This window comes from Thunnus thynnus, chromosome 1 (genome assembly GCF_963924715.1).
Source record: "Thunnus thynnus chromosome 1, fThuThy2.1, whole genome shotgun sequence".
Taxonomy (NCBI): Eukaryota; Metazoa; Chordata; class Actinopteri; order Scombriformes; family Scombridae; genus Thunnus; species Thunnus thynnus.
The window spans coordinates 17,914,640-17,937,452 of record NC_089517.1 but is presented as its reverse complement, the minus strand read 5'-3'; the positions used below and the strand labels follow the sequence as shown (position 1 = coordinate 17,937,452).

The 22,813-nt window shown below is 40.3% G+C and overlaps 1 protein-coding gene across 1 annotated transcript; it reads left to right on the top strand.

Moving 5' to 3' along the window:
• The first annotated feature begins 319 nt into the window (after positions 1 to 319).
• Positions 320 to 22,325, top strand: alx4a (ALX homeobox 4a). Its single transcript, XM_067588036.1, has 4 exons — positions 320 to 1,261; positions 13,070 to 13,389; positions 17,333 to 17,461; positions 18,076 to 22,325. Exons 1-4 carry the CDS (start codon positions 910 to 912, stop codon positions 18,394 to 18,396), a joined length of 1,122 nt encoding a protein of 373 aa, XP_067444137.1. The 5' UTR covers positions 320 to 909; the 3' UTR covers positions 18,397 to 22,325.
• Positions 22,326 to 22,813: the final 488 nt, after the last annotated feature.

The following is a 22,813-nucleotide window of genomic DNA, read 5'->3' as shown; positions in this document are numbered from 1 at the left end:
AATACAAGTGAGCCTGTGCGCAACGATACGTGATATTGCGGTGATATTACTATTTTAAAATAGCCTATATTTGTTTACCTTCATATATACACCACATGATAATATTTCTTAATCCTATAAATGACGAGAAATTGGAGAAAAACTATCCGGTTCTGTGAGTGTAAAATGCTTTTCATGACAAATTATAAAACATCAGCGGATGAAGGAAATAATTAGTGTGCAAGTGTCTCGATAATCCGTTTCAAGTGATAATTAAATCATTAAGTTCTTATAAACTAACAGCCACTTTCATTCAGGAGCCACAGAGTTTTGCCAGAGGAGACTGTGAGGACACAATGGGCTGAGTATGGATGATTTGCCCTTGATGAACCATTGCGAATGAAGCATAAAATTGTGCCCTCTCCGCTCTAGTCAGTGCCATCACTCATAGGCTATATTCATATCCAAATTGCATTAATGTCATGTGTTAAGCCCCCCGCCCCTATTTTGTAACCTTTTTTTTTTCTCTCTCTCTCTTTTTTTTTAACTTTTTTTTTTCTTTTTCAGCTAATAACCGACCTCACTCGTTCATGTCATCAGCACAATCACTTGGGAGAGGTCTTGAATCCAGGAGATCTGGGTCCCATCCTCTGAGGAAAGACGGGGTTTGTGAAACTCTTCTCAAACCTGAGGGGGAGTTTGGAGTGTTTGGTCAACGACAGTGGTTCCTGGAAAAGATCTGAATCGTTTTATAACCAAACCCAGCTGCGGTCTGGTGTGCGCTGCAGTCTCTGCGTGCATGTGTGTGTATGTTCATCTGTATGAGGTAGAGGAGGAGGGGGGTGTCTGCGCTTCCCTTTCCAAGAGAGAGAGAGAGTGAGTGAGAGAAAAGTTTGGTGTTTTTCTCCCCTTGACTCTTTTTTTTTAGGCATGAACGCCGAGACCTGCGTTTCATACGGCGACATGACATCCATGGATTCATATTATAGCCCCTCTGCAGCGCAAGGTAGGGATCACCAGACAGACCACTTTAGGACATTCCCAGCCACTGACACCAAATACAGCCCCACTGCCTTCCTGCCCAACAAAGGTCAGGCTTACGGAGAAAAGTCCCGGAGCCCCTTCCAACAGGAGTGCCAGTCATTGGATGCCGCAGCAGCTGGGCAAGGCACTTTCGGCAAATACCACGTCTTCATGCAGAGGTCTTCTTGCAAAACACCCCCCGAGGAGAGCAAACTGCACCAGGAGACCGGACACAACGGAGCGCTCATCCCGTGCTATGGTGAGTGAGGAACCCCCCACCCCTCCCCACAAAAAAAAAACTTAAAGATGATTTTGTTACTGAATTTTATCCCGAGACAAACATGTCAAGATTTGACGTTGTAAAGCTGTTTTCATCATAACGGAGCAATACGATCGAACACATGTCAAAATTATTATGAGTTATGCAACAAAAAATCACTGCAATCATTATCAGGATGTTTTCTCTGAGCTGCGTGCTACAGTTTTGTGTCTGAGAATTTCCTACATGGGCAGAAACTGTTTTAACTCTGTCAGTTATCGTCATTGCTCTCACACAATAGATCAGACTGGTTTGGAAGTTTTGATCGCGAATAATCGTACAGCTGCAGCAGCTGGTCTTTAGGGTTGCGTTAGCGCATGGACACAACTGAGGTGTGTCGGCCCTTGTTTGATCTTAAATTGTCTCTTTACTGTCTGGTAAGATAAGACCACTTATCCAAAACCATTTGAACGGGTTTGTTGCTTCTTATAATTCCCCTGTTTTGTTTTCTTCTTCGTGTGTTCTCTTAAAGAGGAGGGAAACCTCCTTCGTGCGTAAAAACGGATCAACAAACGTTTCTCTCTTGCAGCAATGTACAGGAGATCCCAGCTCTCGTCAACATGGCCCTGAAGTTATGTGCGTAACACAGTTAAGAAGGGACATAATCTTCCCGACTATCAGATTTTCCCTTTGGCCATCAAAATTAAATTAGGGCGCATTTAATGCGATAATCTACATTACAATCCTTAATATTGGAGCTGAGTCGCACAATTGAATTAACAGGTTTTCAGATGGCACAAATAGTGAGCTCCAAACTGATAATATTTTCATTTCATTGCTTGGTCTTATTGGCTCCAATTAGATTTAATTGCGCGGGGACGTCGCTGTAATGGGCGAATGATGAGGGTGTAAATAAAACTTTGACCCTCGTTTGAGAGACGGCCGCTTTGAAGCAGCATTAGTTGTTTTTTTGTTTTTTTGTTTTAACCTGCAAAGACCTTTTACCTACACACTTCTGATGTCACATTGAACACTGGATTATCAAGATTTGTCTGCAAAAAGGAGGCGTAAAAGGTTTTTGGTGAATTAAAACATGGTCAAACGTTCAGCTGGTTTTGCCCTCAGCTGCATCCCTGCCTGCTCATAAAGGAGAACACACACACACACACACACACACACACACACACATGCAAAGAAGACTAATATTTGATATCAGTGCGTCCTCTCTTTTTTAAATCCAGATTTATGTAATTCAACTGCCCATCCTGAAGGGGTTAAAAAGGCAGAAATGATGAGACAAACGAACAAACAAACAGGGTCTTTATTGTGTGATTCAAGCTGTTGCGTAAATGCTGATGCCTCATTATCATGTCTGTGGATTATTTCTAAGCTCGAAGATCAAATGTTGACACGTTTAAAATAATTGTATTTAAGACAATTCTGCAAAACGTCTTTAAACGTCTAGTGTCAAATCGTTTTTTTTTACTCTGAATTGAAAAGAGAAAATTATCATCCTGAATCAAATCATAAAGCCTGAGGGCTCTCTCTCTCTCTCTCTCTCTCTCTCTCTCTCTCTCTCTCTCTCTCCCTCTCTCTCTCTCTCTCTCTCTCTCTCTCTGCCTGTCTTTGCATACAAGTACAAACAATTTCATCTCGATACCTTGAACATGAAGATGATCCTCTCGTGAGTATTTTTTTTTGTGTTCAAATTAGGGTAAAAAACTAACTATTTGTATTATATTTTCTAAAATATTATGGAAATGTAAGCATATATAAACGGTGTACATGACCCCAAAAAGATATGAATAACCCCAACAAAGTGACAATAATAAGAAAAAGAAAAAGGAGAAGAAGAAAATAAACAAAATCGACTGAAGAAATGTTTTCGCTTTTACGCATGAAGCCATCATCCCTTTTTTCTTTGAATTACATGAGCTGCTTGTCCATCAGTATTACACCGAAACGCTTTAGTGGAAGTAGTTTAAGGATGTTATGACAGTTTCTGGAAATCGGCCTGCAGGAAAAGCCTTTATAGCTCCAAATATGTCAAGAACGTAGATCAATCTCTTTGAAAGCGCATACCGGTCTTTTATAATGGCTGTTAAGTTTTTATTACCTATTAACCTTGACATAGATCCGGTACAGCCGAGATGAAATTAAATTTTACTTCATGTCGTAAATAAACTGTAGTTATTATGTTGGGTAAACTGCCCCTTTTTGGACCACACCGCGAAGAAAGAAAATAAGAAAACGAATTTACAAAGATATTTCAAATTTTACGCGTCTTTCGCTCGACGTGAAGGACAAACACGTTTGTACGTATTCAGTCAGTAAGTCAGTAACATTAAACACGATTTAATTTAAATTCTCAACTTTTTTTGAGAGTTTTTTTTTTCTTTTTTCGATTCGCCATCAAAGTAAGATTTCTGGAGTCAAATGTGTCACTACAGGTTGTTTACCAGGCGCTCTCCTTTAACGATAAGGAGACTCCAATAATGACCGGATTCACACTGCAGAAGACAGGAAAAAACATCTCGGAGAGCTCTGGCATTAATGCGAGTCAGATGTCAACTTCTCTGTTTGCCTTTATTTCCCTGCTCACGGTGACTTGCAGGCCCTCAGACACAAAAAAAAACTCCTTTGAGAGCAGAGCCTGCTCAAAAGATTTATGTTTCAGCACTTTATCTCTGACGTAACTCTCATAACGGAAAGTAAAAGAATAATTCACATTCATGCGTAAATTACGCGCCAGTCAATAAAAACAAGAGCGAAATTCGTTGACACTGGTGGCTGTTGTCCTTGTGATTATGACAACCAATCTTTCTCCTGACTTCTACACCGCTGACTGGACATAAATTGAAGGGAGCAGTAAAATATGCTGAATTTACCAGCTGAGGAGAAAAAAATGATAAATGATTCCTGATGTTTTTATTGGAAAATGGTGGTGTATTTTACTTCCTGGCTCAGTGCTTTTATCAAACCTGTATTTTACACAATCGCCGGGTAGTTTCAAATGGTCAAAGAACGGCTTTGTTGCTGTAATTTGTGGCTGGATCCGTTCAGTCAAAGGTGATGTGATGACTGGTCTCAAAGCTGTCTGAAGGGTGCACGCTGCCAGCTACGCCAGAGACATTTTTGGCACATAGAAAACATCATGACTGTTTAATAAACATTCACATACATTAGAGTCACTGCAAACACAGTTCTATTGTTTCTACTCAACACATTGCCAATCATGTTGTTACATGAAATCAGCGAGGCAGCTCTTGGAGAATGGACAGCTTTTAGTCCGGTCTATGGAGCATCATAGTGACTGAAATTGAAAGAGAAATGTATGAGCAGTGTGGTCAACGTCAAAAAACAGCAAAACATATCAGGCAGATAAACTGACAAACTAAAAACTACACAGTGGTGGAAGAAGTACTATTTTCTGTAGTAAAAGTAGCAAATTAAAATACTTAATTACCAGTAAAATTCCTGCATTCAAAATTTTGAATTATATAGAAATGTTATAAGCAAAATGTCCGTAAAGTATTAAAAGTACTCTTTTTAATTTTTTTTAGTTGGTCATTTTTATCTTCTTGGGTATTTTAATATTTTCAATATCATATTTTTGAGCTGATTATGTTTTGCATGTAAAACCTCTAAAGTAGAGGAAGAAAGTAGCATCAGATAGAAATACATTAGTACAAGTAACTTAAAATTGTACTTAAGTTACTTTCCATCACTTTATTCAGCAGGTGTAGAAAAAGTCACACTGGCTGCCAAACAATAATTGATCCACTTATCAGTATATATAGAGAAAAATAGGTCCCTGAGGACGACTCAATCAGGCACTTCACAGTCCTAAAGCAGCCACCTACATGTCTTTGTGATCCTCCATAGACACCACATTTCTTCTTTTGATGTGTTCGTGTCTTCTCTCGGTGTCTGAGGGTGTTTGACCTTTAGCTCAGCTTGTCATCTGTTTGGAGAGAACTTCCCCTGTGTGCACAAAGCAGAGAAAATCCATTTGAAACCCCTCATTTGAAGCCTTGTAATGTCAACGCAGAGCTCTTTGCAACATTTGGAGTCCAGTTCAACATAGTAAACATTTAACTGCACCAATAAGACAAAGCATGTTACTTGTTGTTGCATGCGTGTTGAAATGTAGGCGGAATTGTAGAGGGATAATGTCTTTTAGTATCTTTTCTGTCTTTTACAGCGACAGTGATGTGCACTGCAATTACTTTAAAAACAAGCTGCGGGCATAATTTGAATCCATGAAAGGATGCAATTTATTCCAGCTTAAACTATAATTTAGTTTTTGGGCAAAGTGAAAATTTGATCCAGTTCTGCTGCCCTGCAAGGACAAATTAATTCCCTGCAGAAAGAGTAAACTCCAGCAGGACCAACATTCAGGTGTGATTGCTTCACCTTGTGTGATTTTGTCACTCTGTAATGAAGACCTCATCTTTTTTGCTTTTTTTTGTTCCTTCACCGCCTCAAACCTATATAGCACGACCATTTCAACCTCTCGTAATGGCCGTCTCAACTGATTGGTTGGAGCAGGGAGTAATGGGAACCAGCCATGCAGCCCAGACAACTGAGACACACTTCAGCAAGTCAATGACATGAGTGGAGGTGACAAGGACTCAGGATCATTTTACCATTTAGCTTAAAGTTTGGCAGGGCAATTTACATTAGGCTCAGTTTGCATGGACGAGTGAGAGCAGCAGGGCAAAAAGGCTCATGCAGTCCAGGACTTCCTTTGGTCTCTTTGTCACCGCTTCATGTAAACTGAACACTGATACAAAACCAACCGTGGAGGACTGCAGATCAGTTTTCACTGGTTTATGTCAATATAGAAGAGTGACCTTTTTGTCCAGTGCACTTAGTCTATTTTATTTGATTACATTTAAATTTCTATATTATAATATAATGGTGTGTATAATCTCAAAACCAGGGTATAAGGTTATTTAAGGTTTTTCAAGATATTTCCTTGTGTGCCAGTGTCTCAAAAATACTAAATTCAGTTTCTTGGAAGGAGAATATTGTTTTAGTACTGAGGGCTATTCAATATTTATACTCTTGACATGCTTGACTACTTAGCGCATGACCTAAACATCCAATTTACAGTAAGAGCACACATGAGTACAGTACAAATAGATCTTAAGATTCCCTTAACATATGTTTTCAGACATATAAAAACACTCTGCTTTTAAAAACAATTCTTGCAGATTGTAAGAAATTCTTAAAATTACATCTATTATCTCTCACTTTTTTGATAAATACAAAAATCCATAAATGTACAAATATTTCTGATTTAAAAAAGGTTAAATGCTAGATACAAGATGTCTCTTACTGAAAAACACTGGAGGCTTCAATTTTCCACATCAACCGTGTGCGGGTCGCCCTTGTGGCTTCCAAACTAGGTGTGATGTCACAAAATCTGCTCGTACATACACGTGTTAAACTCTGATTTCAGCTGAGCACCGAGAAACTTTCCCGTTCTAGTGTCAAACTCTGCACATACATCGTTCTGTACAGTGAAGCTAGAATCCAACTGAAGTTACAATAAGTAAAACACATTTCTGTGTGTAGGGAGACTTTTTCAACAACAGCAAAATAGTTTTCAGTGGAACTTGCTTTTTCTTGTTGTGTTTTTTTTGTTGTGGGATTCAATTTTTATTGTGTGATACTGACAGCAACAGGTGTGTGTTATTATGCAGTTTCATTGCACCAATTATACAAAAAATACTCCACCAGATTTGCTGGTAGTCGTTTGTTTCTCTATCTCAATGTTTCAAAACCTAATCTTCTGAATTTCCAGAGGTGAGGTTGGTAGATAGATAGGCCTCAGGCCAAGGACCATTTAATTAGATTTTGTTGGTGATTGAACAGTTGTATTTCTGCCATTTGACCATCATCATCATATTTCATCCTTACTTATGAAACTATCAGATATAGAGTTGTGTTTCCAAATCCAACAGGACTGTTTGTAGAGCAAAAGAATGCAACTTGAAAACTAAGCGTTAGGATTAATGTCTTTGGCTGGTTGAAATCGGGTGCATCGTGTGCTCTCAGACCACTGTTTGAAAATTTTAGATCAGTTGCTGAATCCTTGGTAGGAAGATGTGATCGTGCATGTTGTTAAGTGAGTTTCTCAGCAAAGTATTTTTCATTTTATGTGCGTGCACACAAAAAATGTACGCTACCAACTTTTTCCCACTCGGATGGAATGTTCTCCTTCGATCAGACAACAAAAACATGAGATGAAGGAAATTCAGTTTTGCTCCAACGTCTGAGAGAAACATTTGGAAGAGAGCTGGTGGGAGGAAGAGACACACAGAGGGGGGAGAGTGCGAGGAAGACAAAGAGTGCGTGAGAGGTGATTTATCAGTCTTAGGCTTTATGGATTTTTTTTTTTTTTTTTTTCATGGTCTGTGAATTTTGCACAGCCTGCTGTGATGGATCATCTCACTGCTCAGTCAGCAGAGTTGAATTTCAAAGTGAATGGCTACCTATCACATCTTCACAAAAAGACAACTTTTTGTTAAAAAAACAAAACAAAACAGTAATATGCTGATATTTGCTGAGGTTCTGTCTGTTTGCGAATCACAGCAGACGGATGCATATGTATGGAAGTGTATGTAGAGTATGCGGATGTGTGCATATTGTCCCAAAATGTTTTATTAAATGTACCTGACACCACACTGTGCAAGTACAGCCATGCTATTCTTAGGCCATGTTATTTGTGCTTCCAAAAAGAGACAAGGTTAGATTTCAAGAGCAGAGAAACTTACTGCTTTGTGATAAGCTCTATTTTGCATGCAGCAGTGCAGACAGAGAGCTATTTCCAATGCTAGTCTCAATGTGCGGTGACACTATTGTTAGACAAAGCCAAAGGGCACCAAATATACAGTAGTTTTATATATCATATGTGTCATATCATTCTTGCCTGGGCTTGGCTGTTCAGCCCACTCAGCATCAGGCATCAGTGTCTTAGCCTGTCTCTACATCTTGCAGCCAAGCGAGACTCAAGAAGTATCCGCAATTCAAAGCTCCATGTTACATCCCAATCCATATTTTAAGACAGGAAAACAAACTCACCCTTCTAAAGATGTACAAATAAATACTTTGCTCACACATTTCCTTTCCTACTTTCTCTGCTTTTAGTTAGACAACTTTTTTCTTTCCTTTTCAAGCTCTTCATCTCTTTTCTCTCCGCTATTTATGTCTCCCATTATTTGGGATATTTCTTTTTTTTTTTTTTTTTTTTTCATTATGAAGCAACATGTTGTTAATCTCTCTCAGTCGCCGTGTGGTGTGTAATTTATGGTGTTTCCTCTTAACACTGTGAGCTGACCCCAGTCATCCCAGTCAATAAAGAGGCAAGGAAGGTGCCCTGTCGCTTTACAGCCAGTTAAATTACACTTTGATGTTGCCCCCTCGTTTTCAACTGTGAATTAATGGCTGTCTGTACTGAATGTCTGACCCACAAGAACGTCATCCTGGCACTGGAAGGCTCTCAGGTTAAGTTATTCAATCAGTCTTTCGTCTGACTTTGATGTTAATAACATAAATGATATAGTATGTTGTGAAAATTATCACTAATATCGGATATTTAGCAACATACTCTTTTGTTGACCTGTTTTTCGGTGGTCAGGTGGGAATATTCATATGAGGTAAAGTGAAAATTACCTCTCCACTTGTTCTGAAGCACTTTCGGTGTGTCTAATTTTTACAGAGCAACCTCTGTGCCCGCTCACAGCTACGGAGTCTCCACTCCTCACTGTGCACAGTAACTGGAACAGATGCTGACTGTTGGATCCACTGCAGAGAAAATAGAACATTCTGTGGTTTGCATGGCATATTCATCTCAATAGAAAGAAATGAGTTTTGGGTTAAAAAACTTGTGAGTGTGGTGGATTATTGTTGGGACCTTCTTGTGTTAAGACAGCACACGCAGGAGTGCAGGTGTAAGCTGAAAATGGAAAGTCTTTGTGTAATGTAATTTAACTCGGAGAGAAAGCCAGTTGTACTCGTGATCCAACATGTGTTTTTCACAGTCAGGCCTTCATGCCTCTTTCCATAGAGACTTTATCCTGACAGGCATTGTTTGCTATAAGACTTTCTTATGTTCCTCGTACATATGGCGTTCCCTGCAGGGGGGCACACTGCTGTTCACCTTGAGCAATGCTGGAGAGCCTTACAGCTACAGCAGATTGCATGGATAACAAGGAGGAGATTGTCACAATATCCCGTTCTTGCCAAAAAAACATCAGTGACATGCGATATAAACAACGGCCTTTGATCAGCAAGAGGCCTCATGATTTCAAACAGCCTGACAGCTCTTGCCTTGTGGGGACTGCGGGTGTCAGCCAGGGAAATATGATGAAATAACTAGAGTATTTATGCTGGGATAAAAACACATTTGCTCCATTCAAGACTAACAGGATGTCTTAGTCATGGACAGCGAGGCAATGTTGAGGCCGTTAGACCCCCAGCGAGGGTTCTGCCACCAAAACATGGCTCCACAGCTCGCGTCCATTTCCAGTGCTGTTAGACAAACCTCTCAGGAAGCAGTGCCTCAGTGTGCAGTGAATCTTGCATGGCTAAATTACATATATAGCCGTTCTGCTCTGAAATATTGTCCTGTGTCATATGTGGTTGACAGAAACAAAGACCACTTCCATCCTTCCAGCTGGTGGGAGTTTATTCTCTCCTTGCAAAGCTGACTACAATAAAATAACATCAGTACAGCAATAAAATAAAAGTATATAGGCTGTGCTGTTTACCATTACTGTCGTGGGGTTTTGAACCTCAGTACTTTTTTTGGTACTGGTCGAAATGTGTTTGTAGCACAGAGTAACAAAAGCTGCAAAGTACAAAAAGCGACCATCGATTGCTTTCTAAGATTTGCACTTTCACGCTTTTTTCTGTATTTATTTATGCAAGTTTTTGTGTGGCTGCTTGTTTTTAGAAAACATTTAGAAGTTTGGCTTCTTTTCCTAAAGGGAAAAGGTTTTTGTTTCAGAGAAACATATACTGGATTCCACAAAGTAAGATTGAAAAAATAGTGTTTTGATATCATATTGGCACAAGTTTAAAAAAAAATAAATCAAAAGATACTCAGCCTAAGTCATCACGTACAGTAGTCAGTTCTCAATAGTTCCATAAAAAATACCAGTCCTTATCAATACAGTTACCATTCAATATGAACATCTGTATTTCTTAAAAAGTGACATTTTGCCATCAGCCAAAAGCTTTTTGGTATTTTAGACATGATGATTAAAACTGAATTTCAACAATGGACATAAAATGTGTGCAGTGAAATACGAGTTGCACAAAATTATCGGTAAAAACAAAAGTGTGAGGTCACATACATGAATAGAATAAAAATAATATCAGTACATCAAAACTGCACTTTTATATTGACAGCTTTAGAGGAAAAAGACATCAGACTGAAGGAGAAACCACTCATGTTGCAACAAGGCTAGCTTGACATTGGTATCCTACCTTGCTGCAATAAAGTGCTGTACTTTTGCTGACCAAAAATAAAAATTCTATACAGCAAAATCATACTAACTCATCTTTACACCACTGTTTAACTTTTCTATCAAGTTTTAACACTCACAGCAGTAACAGAGAATCATTTCTCCTCAGCAAGGCTTATACCAGCAGTATCAAAGGTCACATCACGAAAATAGAATAAATAAAATAAAATCTATTTTCAAAATACACACAGAGATAAATATAAATGTGTATACATGAAAAATAAGAACATAATATGTGCAGAAATAAAGAGGGATTTTTTAAAATGAAATATACTGTTTCTTCCATCACATGTGTTACATGGACAAACCACATATTAACCCATCCAGTAATAAAATCTAATTTGTGGGATCAATCCTCATCTAATGGAGAAAGACCACAACTTTCTTGATCTTTTCAAACACACTTGTGCCTATATAGAAAATGTCTTTGTATTGTAACAACAACAAAAAAGATGCAGTTGAAAGATGCACTTTTGTGTGTTTGTATGAGAGCGAGCGCATGATAAGCTATCCAATCACCTCACCTTGCAGCACATTACCCAACATGGCTGCGAGCTGAGGGTCATCGGGTGTTTGTGAGATCTTCTCTGCTGACTGAGTGCTGAGAATTGCACAGGGAGCTCACATGAACACACACACCTCCGGGTTCTAACCTGACAAAGTCTCTGGATGAGCACAGATGTCCTGAAAATAACTCCTAACCTCATGGTATCGCAGAGCAGGAAGGTGCAGCGCTGTGAGCCGCCACTAGACCGAGCCAGAAGACAGGCGGCTCATTTAACAGCCTGAAACTATGTCCTCTACACACTTTTAGCAATCACACCCCCCACAACGGGGAGTGTATTGATGCAAAGATATGTGTATAAACTGGATAGTTGAGTGAAGTGCAGCGGTGGGGTGAAAAGAACTGCCAGCTTAGACAAGAACACTGGCAGAGACATGGCTGTGGAAATTTATGATCAGAGAGCTGCCTGAGGTTTTACAGTTAAGCTGCAGCCATGAAGAAAAGCAAGTGTGTGTGTGCGTGTGTGTGTGTGTGTGTGAGAGAGAGAAAGAGTATAAAGATGGGTCTTTCTCTTTTCTCGTGGTTAGAAATTACTACCTGGCAAATAAATTGTGACAGTTTTACTTCCAGGTGACTTTGCAACCACATGATAGACCTCAATCACATGCACGACTGATAAACAGAGAGGTTGAGTGAAAGACAGAAGTGTGTGCGCACATGTGTGTGTGTTTGTCTTATAACAGAGGGTGGTTGGGGAGGGTATGCAGTAAAAAGCTGCAACTTTCTGTCAGGCTCAAATTATGTCCAAGGTGTCTGTTCCCCAGCACATCACAGAATGATCTACGAACTACAACTGGATCCTGTAAGCAGCTAGTGATCCGGGCCATCCGTTACATGCAGGCAGATAGACAAACAAATCGACACACGTACTGAGAACTGCGTGCCGCCAACAGATTTCACAACTGTCTCAGAATTTCCTCACAAAGAGCGAGAAATTCCTTTGTTCCACCCTGTCAAACTCCATGAATTATTACATTGATCCAACAAATAAATTTTGAGTTATGGATATATTGCCAGAGCCAAGAGTGACTGAATATTTGAGTTGAGTTGAATAGAGGCACAGTAAAAATGTTTTGTCCAGGTGGCAATGGTGGTAAATTCAAATAAAACATAATATTTCAGCATTTATGTTCCAGCAGTAGTCAATTATGTTTTAACATTATTTGAATTAAAATCATTTTGAATTAAAATCATTTGCATTTTTTTTACAAAATTTTCCAAAAGCCTTTCAATCACTATTGTTGCACTGCAGGTAGACAGTACTGCAAACAGCTTCAAAACTTTGCATGTGACATCAAAAAGAGGGAGTTAAGAATCTTTAAGGTCTAAATATGAGCAAAGTTCCACATTTTCTGTGTTGTATAAACCTGTTAAAACTTTGCATTGCAGCTTAACTCTTCACAGGTGAAAAACTTTTAAATATTAGCTCTAGGACATAATGCATTAAATCTATCGAATTATTATAATACATGTTGCTCACTAAAATGACAGGTGTTGTCTATAAAAGCCAAGTTATAACATTGCCTTTTGCTTTACATCATCTGTTGGCTTTCATACTTTCCTTTATTTCCACTTTCATCTTCAGGTAGGGGGTAACACATTCACAAAAATCTGTTTTGATTGAATCCTTTTAATCCTGAAAAAAAAAACTATGAAAACAAAAACCTCTTTTTACAGTGTTTCATCTCCTTCCTTTCTCTGCAGGTAAAGACAGTTCAGGTCTGACAGACTCCGACTTGGCACCAGACTCCGACCACCCTGGAATGGACACCAGCTATCTGGCTGTGAAAGATCAGGGTGTCAAGGCGGCCTCTGATAGGCCGCCAGGCACTGATTTAGCAAGCCCTCTGGACAAAGGTGACGGTGGTGAAAGCAACAAGGGCAAGAAGAGGCGCAACCGCACGACCTTCACAAGCTACCAGCTGGAAGAGCTGGAGAAGGTTTTCCAGAAGACGCACTATCCTGACGTTTACGCCCGGGAGCAGCTGGCACTGAGGACTGACCTGACTGAAGCTCGTGTGCAGGTAATGCAGGAGACTTGACAACATTTTTACCAAATGCTGCTTAACTGTGCCAGCGGATTTAAAAAGAAAACACAAATCAACAAACATATCAGATTTCTTATAATAGATAATTTCTTATAATAATTTACAACCACATGCCTGTCCTATCAGCAAGTCAAAAATGAGCTCTTCATCACAGCAGAACAGACAATGTTTGAACAACACAACCTCGTGTGTCCTTCAACATCTGCAGCTCTGCAGAGATAACGTCACTCGCAGAACAACATGAGAGATTTATCTGGTAATGTGGGAGTAGGGAGGAGAGAGTGGGGGAGTGGGAGCTAACAGAGGCCAGGGGGCCCAGGGGGCCGAGGTTTGAGCTGCCTGGGCCTCATATGTTCGGTTTTAGGGGAGCAGACTTTCATCAACATGTGAGGAGACATGCTCCACTCTGTTGTGTTTCGATGGGATCGTCATCGGTGGGCTTTTTCTTTGTATCTGAGCTGTTTCGTTTCCTGAATTTGTGAGTTCAGTTCTGCTGGTATTAGTCGGGCCTGAGGCATACAGCACCCCTCAGACTGAAACCCCTCTAGTGACCTTTTGGCCCGATTAGCATACAATCCGGTCATGACTGCTGTAATGCATTCCAACACTGTTGAACAGAGAGAGACCTCTATTTCTATATGTGTGTGGTGTATATCTACATCAGTGTGTGTGTGTGTGTGTATGTGTGTACCACGGACTACCAAAGCCCCTGGATTTTCTGTGTTTTTCTTTCATTAACATCCTGTTCAGACAAGAATGTGTCCCTGCTGTGGTCTCCAGGGTAGGTGTGAAACCCTTCCCATGAGCTTTGAGAAAGTTAGCGATTGATATTTCAAATCATATCTGACTTCGGAGCACTTTTAAGGCATGGGACGTACTATAGCTTTGCTCAAACTAATGCAAAGTTCTGTGTATAGTTGCCACATTTTGGCTACATAACAGTTGTGTGCCAGTGGGATGAGATGAAAACCAAATCTTTTACATGACGAGCTGGAACAGTGACCAGAAAAGCTTTGCAGTGAAACACAGGAAGTCTGTGCAGCCGCGGGGTTATAACTCAGCCCTGAGGCTCTTAAGGTATGCTGCTCTGCTCTGCTCTGTTGCTCATACTATCACGGACCTGCCTGCTTCAGATGGATGCAGCTTTACAGCCATCGGCTCTCCCAGCGGCCCTCTTAAACACTCAAGTTAAAAAGATAAAAGACACGAGATGCCTTGTCAGTCAGAGAACAGGGCTCTGTATTCTATTCAGGTCATTCACATGCGAGAGGACTCGCAGCTCATGAATTCAGTGTCTGGAGTGAAAACCTTTATGGCTGTAGAAAAGTTTGCGTTTAAAATTTAAAGCACATATAGTTTAAATACTAAAACTAAAAACATTTTTTTGAACATTTTCTAGGCTATGTCTCTTCATTGACTCATGTTACTAACATAAAGAACAAGGGACTTTCAGCTGAAAAAGTTAAGGTCTGGAGTTGTTTGCTTTTTCTGTCTTTGGGTTTCAAAGGGAGAGAGTAAGTTCGGATCTGAGTCACATGCACTACGGATACACGGGAAGGTCGGAGGTCAAGGGTCAAGGGTTTCAACAACATCACATCTCTCAGATTTTGCCGTTGTTTTAGTCCAGCGAGCTCAGAGAGCTGAGATGCCATCTGCCATGTGGAGTTCACCATGCAAACACAGGTGTCCATATGACTTTATCAATCCAAACAGTTAATGAAAGATAAAACAGCAGGAGAGCCTGATTTGACTGCAGGATACGGTTGTAATAGAGAATCAGTCCAAGCTTGCAGAAAAGATAAAATAGTCTTATAGTAATTTCTTTCATTTTCTAAACAATGTGGAGGTGAATTATCTGATGGTGAGAAATCATGAAGACAATTTTAAGAAATAATAGAAAATACACTTTACCTTCCAGAGCCATTTGTCAGATTTAGAGCTGAAATGATTAGTTGATTAATTGATTGGTCGACCGACAGAATAAAAATCCCTATTTTTAGTCAAGAATGCCGAACATTCCCCAGTTTCAGCTTCTGTTGTGATAATTTTCTTTAATTTGTCTTCTTTGATACTAAACAGTCTTTTTTCAGATTTTGAACAAAACAAACCTGTGATTGCCACATTTCACTATATTCTAACATTTTTTAGACTGAATGATTAATCGATTTAACTGTCAACTTCATGACAGAAGGAAAGGAAATGCAGAATATTTAAGCTGTAAACAAATCTTAAAAACTAATATTAGATTACTAGATTATAGTTGTTGAGTTTGAGTACAACACATCACCAATTAGAAAAGCATAAACTGATATCAAATTGCAGCACCTATATCTTATTGTATCAGGCCAGGGAAATAAGAAATTATGTTGTAGAGGATTTTGGTGAAAATAGAACAAACTTACATTTAATGAACAACAACAGTGGTCAGAGGTGTTTCCATGATATTATTATTGGTGCTTTGGGGGGTGTTGGAAAACCGAAGCCAGGCTCAGCCTCGGATTTCTTTTTACTTTGCTTTGGAAGCTGACATGAGTGACAGCAGAGGCGGGTTATCAATCCTCTGAGCTGGTCTCTCACTTCAAAGTGTTTTCAGCCCCATACAGCTCTCCTGCTGGGGCCAGGTTGGTATTTCTCTGCTCTTTCTCTCTGGGGCTGTAACATAAATAAAGCCTCATTGAAAGTCCACCAGCTACTTAAGCTGTCAAGGTCTTTACCAATTACTGTCACGACGCAGTGTGTGCAACACAAAAATATGTTCTCCCTGTATAATAGCCAACAGACTCGGCACAAAAGATTGAGCAGATGAGAGTGGGGCAGCGGTTGGTAGTCGGTGACACTGTATATTAGGAAGACTTTTAATGTATAATTATTATAGAATATGTTTTTTTATTGGAAAAACACAGTGATCTTGTATGGAGTTATAGATCCTGAGTCAAACAGCACAGGGGAAGATGCATGAAAACATCAAGGAGAGAAGGATTATGATCTGTGTGCTTCTTTAATTTAGGAAGAGACAGGATCTGAAAGCCAGAAGCTTAAGACTTCAGGAAATTAAAAAGGAAAATGCAAACAAACCCCAGTTATAATCCCATCTCACTTTTCAATTTCCCATATTGCCTCCTTAGATTTTTAATGAAGTGTATGAGCAAAGAGCAGATACACGGAATATGTTTGTGCTGGTAAACTCATGCCATAATCAGTACAGTCAGGTAGTTACAGTCAGATAGTCAAGAGATGCGTATCAGGCATCAGTTTTGAAGAGAAGCATGCCAGTTGTAAAGCCCATCAAAGACAAATATATTTAGATTTCTTTCACCCAGACTGATGGTAATTTAAACACAACCATGCTTTCAATAAACAACAGTTTCAGATTCGGATGATTACAGAAAACAGTCACAAGAAAAGCGCCCTGCTTTTGTCAGAGTGCAAATAAGCAAAGGTGAAGTGGTTTATATTTTGTTTTGAGGACTCAGATGCAGTGAAGGCTGCACATTGTTTACAAAAATTAGTTTCTCTTCCCTTTTTGTCTGTGCTTTTTTTTTTTATTCCTTCACTTGAACCTACAAAAACGTACATCTGTATTGTTTGTACATGTGTGCTGGTTCACACTTAGAAAAGACGTTTGCATATTTGATGTGCTGGGGATATCATTTTTGATCTTCAGCCTTTCAGTCTTTTGGCAAAACTGCATGGGACCATTTTTCCATTTAAAAGGGGAACTCAGATTTGTATCTATAGAAAAGTATTTCCTTCAGACTTGAGGGGAAGGTTGCTGTTAGAGGGTTTCGGAGTACAAGTCAAGTGAATTCTAAACCTCACCTTGACATAAGACCAAGACCACTGAGCTGGATGAAACTAAAGAGCCCCTTTTCTTTCTCTCTGATAAAATCACTAAAATTCCAATGTTTTCCCTCCGCAGGTGTGGTTCCAAAACCGAAGGGCGAAATGGAGAAAGAGGGAGCGTTTTGGTCAGATGCAGCAGGTCCGAACACACTTCTCCACGGCTTACGAGCTGCCTCTTCTGACACGCCCTGAGAATTATGCACAGGTACAGAATGAGTATCTCAACTCAAGTTTGATATTTTTTATTTACTCCAAATCACGTATATTTTAAGTCATTTCAACTTGCAGACTGAAAACTTGCTTGTGATCGGTTCATAACGAAGAACATTTAATTGCCTTCAATTTTTTGTCAAAGAAAGAAAAAATTGATTGTTGTTTATTAATGCTGTTGCCCGCACAGAAAAAAAATCATATATTCTTTTAGATTTCCAACAACTTTGCTCAATTCTTTTCTGGGACTCTGAAATGCAGATCAAGTCAAGGATTTCTTGAAGGCACCAACAAGGAATATTTTCAAAACAGTTTCTACTCATAACTGCATATGCAGACAATAACACAGCTGTGATGAAAACATAAAGACTCTATTATGTACCAAACTAACTGGAAATCAATGACTGCATGGGAAGTAGAAAAGTAAAAATACAATAAGTTGTAGATGACGGGCCAAGCAACCAGTATAGTCTTGAAATTTTTGTAAAGATGCATTAGAATATGAATGAGCTCAGAGGAGACCACATGTCTGATTAGCTCAATAATGAGAAAATTATCCCCACGGCTCCATCACTCTTGAACAATTTTGATTTCCTGTCATTATTTCAGATTCAGAACCCCTCCTGGATCGGTGGCAGCAGTGCAGCATCTCCTGTGCCGGGCTGCGTTGTGTCCTGTGACACCGTGACTCCCTGTATGACCCCTCACCCCCACTCTGCCAGCGGGGTGTCTGATTTTCTGGGTGTGCCAAGCCCCGGAGGTCATGTGGGACAGGCTCACATGGGCAGCCTGTTCGGAGGATCTCCTGGCATGGCTACGGGCATCAACACGTACGATCTCAACATGGACCCTGACCGCAAGTCCTCCAGTATCGCCGCTTTGCGCATGAAGGCCAAAGAGCACAGTGCAGCCATATCTTGGGCCACATGATGTGTTGATACCTGCTGGATAGGGGGGGGGACCTTTTTGTCCCTTGAGATGTCTAAGCCAACCCAGCATGGGGTGAGGGGGCACTAAAATCTAAAACTACAGGCAGCAGTGACTACTTTCATAAATGTTGCAATAAAATGATTATGCAAATGAAGATTACACAAAGAGATTTGGAAAGATAAGTGCTGTGTTTCTCAACGCCTCTGCTCTGTGGCGAGAAAGCATCCACAATGGGCGAGTGAGCTTTGTGGAAAGCTTGGTGGGACGTAATGCTGTACTGTAGAGCAAGTTACAGTGTAGTACTGATGATAAGCAAAAGAAAATGTTTAATTATTTCAAACAAATCCATGCACTTATTTGCTAAAATACAGAAAATTCTGTGTGTACAGTGCTTTCAGTGTCATTGTAGTTCAGGTGCTGTTTTATTCTTACTTTGTTATTTAAATTTTGAGTGTTAATGTTTTTTTTTTTCTTCAGCTAATTTGTTGCTGGATTTGATTAAAATAGTTCATCAAGCATCCTTAAAAACTGAAATTCTAATTTAGTTGTTATATGCTGTGTACATATTATTCTGCCAATCTTTATCAGCAGAAGTGTGTAACTTAGTCACGCTGGTGCTCTGACAATGCTACAAAAAACTGTTTATATCCAGCATATCTGTCAAATTATGCAGCTTCTCAGATTCAACACAAACATTAAAATAACCACCCGAGTGTGCGTTTCAGATACTAAAAAAGTGGTTCTACCTTCTAGCATTTAAAAGTTAAACAGATGAAATGTGGTTTGTTTTAGTGTGGTCAGGGTGAGAGATCCACCTGCCACACTGACTCAGCCTGCTGATGACCAGGGAGAGGAAGCGATGGAGGAGGAAGTGGTGTTTGAGCATGAGAGAGAGGCACAGCAGGCCTGCTGCTCTCGGGGCTGAAGAGCCTGGGAGCGCCAGCCTCCCGAACAGAGCCAGCTCTGTTTTCAGGAGAACAAACTCCAAGTGGACATGACTGTGCCCCTTGCTTTTCCAAGTCTCTGGAGTTTCAGAGGGAGAAGTGCCTACTAGTCAGTCAGACTGCCAGAAATAACACCTGAAACCAGCAGCAGCCACCTTTGAACAGAGGAGGCTGGTGGAGATTACGCAGAGTGTGTTGACACTTTAAAATACTGAACGGATGTCAGTGTTCAACAGATTTTTTTTGGACTCAAACTCACCGATGGCTGTTTGGCTGTCAAAGCTGACCAGTAAATGGTCGTGAAGCAGCACTGACATACATGTCATTTTCTTTCCCACTTTTCTCTCATTTTTCTCTGTGTTAAGTAAAAAGCAATCAACCAGATTGATGCGCAACATCCTCCTTCATCTTCAGCAAAGTTTTGACTATGAGACTTAGCACTCAGAAAATGTCATTTGCGTCCTCCATAATCCCTGATGTGGTCCTCCTATTTTACCAGAATAAAAACATGCTCCTTTTGATCACATACATATCTCTGAATGATGTTGGATGATGGTGTTCAAGGTTGGTGTGATTTCTATGATGTTTCAGGTGAGGCACGCAAAAAAGGCACTGTGTCAGTTGGTTTTTGGTGATTTGATTACTTGCAAATTTGTTTGTGAATTTTCACCACTGGAGCATGAAAATCTCAACTGGGTCCGTCATTATTACATAACCTTGTGGTGATGTCTTGTAGAAGGGCCATGTATCAAAAATGAATAACTTACATCGTGCTCACATGATGCATTATCCAACATAAAATTGTGTTTAATCAAATTACCAAAAACTAACAGACATACAGAAAAAAAAACCTTATATAATATTGCAGCACAGTACTGATTGTTTTCTGGATCTTGGCAACATATTATGAAGCAAATTTTTTGCCTTGACCCCCAAAAAAGTTCATCCAGACATGGTTACCAGATACAAACGTTGATAGTTAAAAATTGTAAGGTTGTGTAGAGCAGCACAAGAAAACATGGCTGTGCCAATACTGTCCCAGAGTTTCAGCATGTGTGTTGTTTGAGCCCAGCCTCATTCGTTTTTTTGGCATGATATCAGAGCAGGAGCAGTTTTAGTAAAGCCACTAACATGATAGAGTGAGCTCAGTCTCAGCTCTGGTTACAGCCTTTGCTCCCTGTTTACCTCTATCCGGGCTCGAAACAATATGTCTGTGTTTGTTTGTGTCCCTCTGTGGGAAGAGAAGAGAGGGGGGAAAGAAGGGGCAAGGCAGGGGCTGAAGTGGAAATCGCCCACCTTATTTTTTCCCCTGGTAACTACCTCCTCCAGTGACAGAAATAGTAGATGAGGTTTTCCAATTCAGTATCAGGGGGTGTTCTTCTTTTGTTTGTAAGGTCCGATTTAGGCCTTAAGCATAACCAAAGGTTGCATGGTTTCAGAAACTGAACCTGACCTTGTAGTACACCTTCAGGCACAGCAACCATCGCTAATTCCCTAAATGGAACCACATTCACTGTCCTTCTGGGCAGGTAAGAGAAGCGGGGTGCAGGCTATAACCTGTCAGCAGAGCAGTCACCCCGCGGTCGTCCAAATTACATCCAGTTTTACTCTCCGGTCCAAATCCAAGGCATGTGCATAATCCTGACTATATAGTACATATCTCAAAACTAAGAGGAACTCCTTGGAAATGTGGACATGGGGCCCCCTCTGCTCTTGCTGAGGGGTTGGACAGAGGGCGAGCCGTGAGGGCGTCTGCTGTGTTCCGGTGTTCTGGGAAAAGGACAGTGCACACAGCTGCGCTCAGGGGGTAAATGCAAAACAAACATGCCTCACACATGCTTCCCCCTCAGCTGTCATGGCTCTGCTTTCAAAGATTCTCTCTCCCCCCTCCCCACCCTCATCACCCACCTCAGTACACACATTGCACTGTTCCTCTCCCCCCTTTGCTCACTTCCACTGTGTCCACTGGTCCAAAGCTGCAGCCCCCATCGCAGGGTTCGAGGTTCTCTGGCTCAGGGGCGAGGCACAGCCACACCGCCAAACCCAGGAAGGCTTTTTAATTAACACTGAGCCATGTGGAGGCTGCAGTATTGTGTGTCAGGACAGACAGGGCTGTCTGTCTTTGCCTTGGTTTAATGTAGACTGCTCTTCTGCACAGTGCCCATGGACATACAGGCATCCAGTAGCTCAGGTTTATGCAATGTATACTCACTGTTTACCATTTTCACTCTGTTCTGTCTTCCTGTATTTATGTGTCTCTCCTTTTGGACTGAAAACATCTTCAGTGATGTCATCCTCTACTTAACCCCCCTTCTTTCTATCCCATATCACAGCTTCAGTTGATTGTCCTACAGTCACATACGAATTGTTAATGCAAGATTAGCTTCACATAAAAAGCCTTATCCTCCTGAATGCTGCATTACTCCTGAGGTCATCTTCCACTTTTTCTCATTTTCTAATACTACTGAAGTCAGGCAATCAGTATAGGAGTAATTATATAATAAATATGTGTGCTATTGTGTGCATGTACATTTTTGGTGCATGCAAAATGGATTGAAGTGTTGACTCTTGGAGATGATACTAATTTGATGTTTGATTTTTTTTTTTTTTTGTGAGACAATGATATCAAGTATTTGAGTAAAATTGTATTTCCAAAGTTGTTTGAACATTGTTTTTCTTGAGATATGTAATTCTTAAGAGTTTCAAAAGGTTTTTTCAAGTTTTTTTGTGGCTTTAAGCTGTCTTCTGAAATGAGTGTATGAATTTACTTATGCTTGTGTTGTGTGATTAAAGTACAATAAGTTATTGCACTTCTATTCAGAATCAGTGTTCATTATTGGATTTTGAATGAAATGTTAAACATTCCTGAAAAGCTGAAAGCAACAAAAGAAACAGTATAATGGATACATTTCTTGCAAGGTAATAGTGATGCTTGTACTCTCTAGTTCCTCAGCAGACCAAATGTCACCCGAAACTCTGTAATAAGTGTTACCGACAGTACAGAGAAAAATCACGACAACTATTCACCAATTAGTATTTAGAAATCCTTCAAGTCACGCCCAGTTTCAAGAAAAGCCTTTCAAGTAATCAGCTCAAGACACTGATTAGCCGCAACGTGTGAATACAGTTGTCTGCTGTTGTTTAAAAAACTATGAATTTACAGCGTCTTATTGCTTTGCACCATCCTGCCAAAATATTGTCATCCCTGTCATCACATTCAGAAATCCCTGTGCATTTCAGTCCCTTTGAAGGGACACGAGTGCTGAAATGAGATCGCACAACCCGCAAGAGTATCACACTAATTGAAGTTGACAAAAATACGAACTGCGCCCTTTTGTACTGCTGACATTGAACAGGGTGGATTAGGCAGCGTATATTAACAACAGGTGACAGGCTGGAGGGAACAGTGGATGTGCCGTGTCACGGAGGGTTGACTCTGGATGGTCACAGTGTAAACCTCAGCACCTCACTCA

What these genes read in the sequence shown, in the direction of transcription:
- alx4a (XM_067588036.1), top strand. Translation starts at nt 910, where the DNA reads ATGAACGCCGAGACCTGCGTTTCATACGGCGACATGACATCCATGGAT. An exon ending in AGCGCTCATCCCGTGCTATG is followed by an intron (nt 1,262 to 13,069) that starts GTGAGTGAGGAA and finishes CTTTCTCTGCAG; the next exon opens with GTAAAGACAGTTCAGGTCTG. An exon ending in TGACTGAAGCTCGTGTGCAG is followed by an intron (nt 13,390 to 17,332) that starts GTAATGCAGGAG and finishes TTCCCTCCGCAG; the next exon opens with GTGTGGTTCCAAAACCGAAG.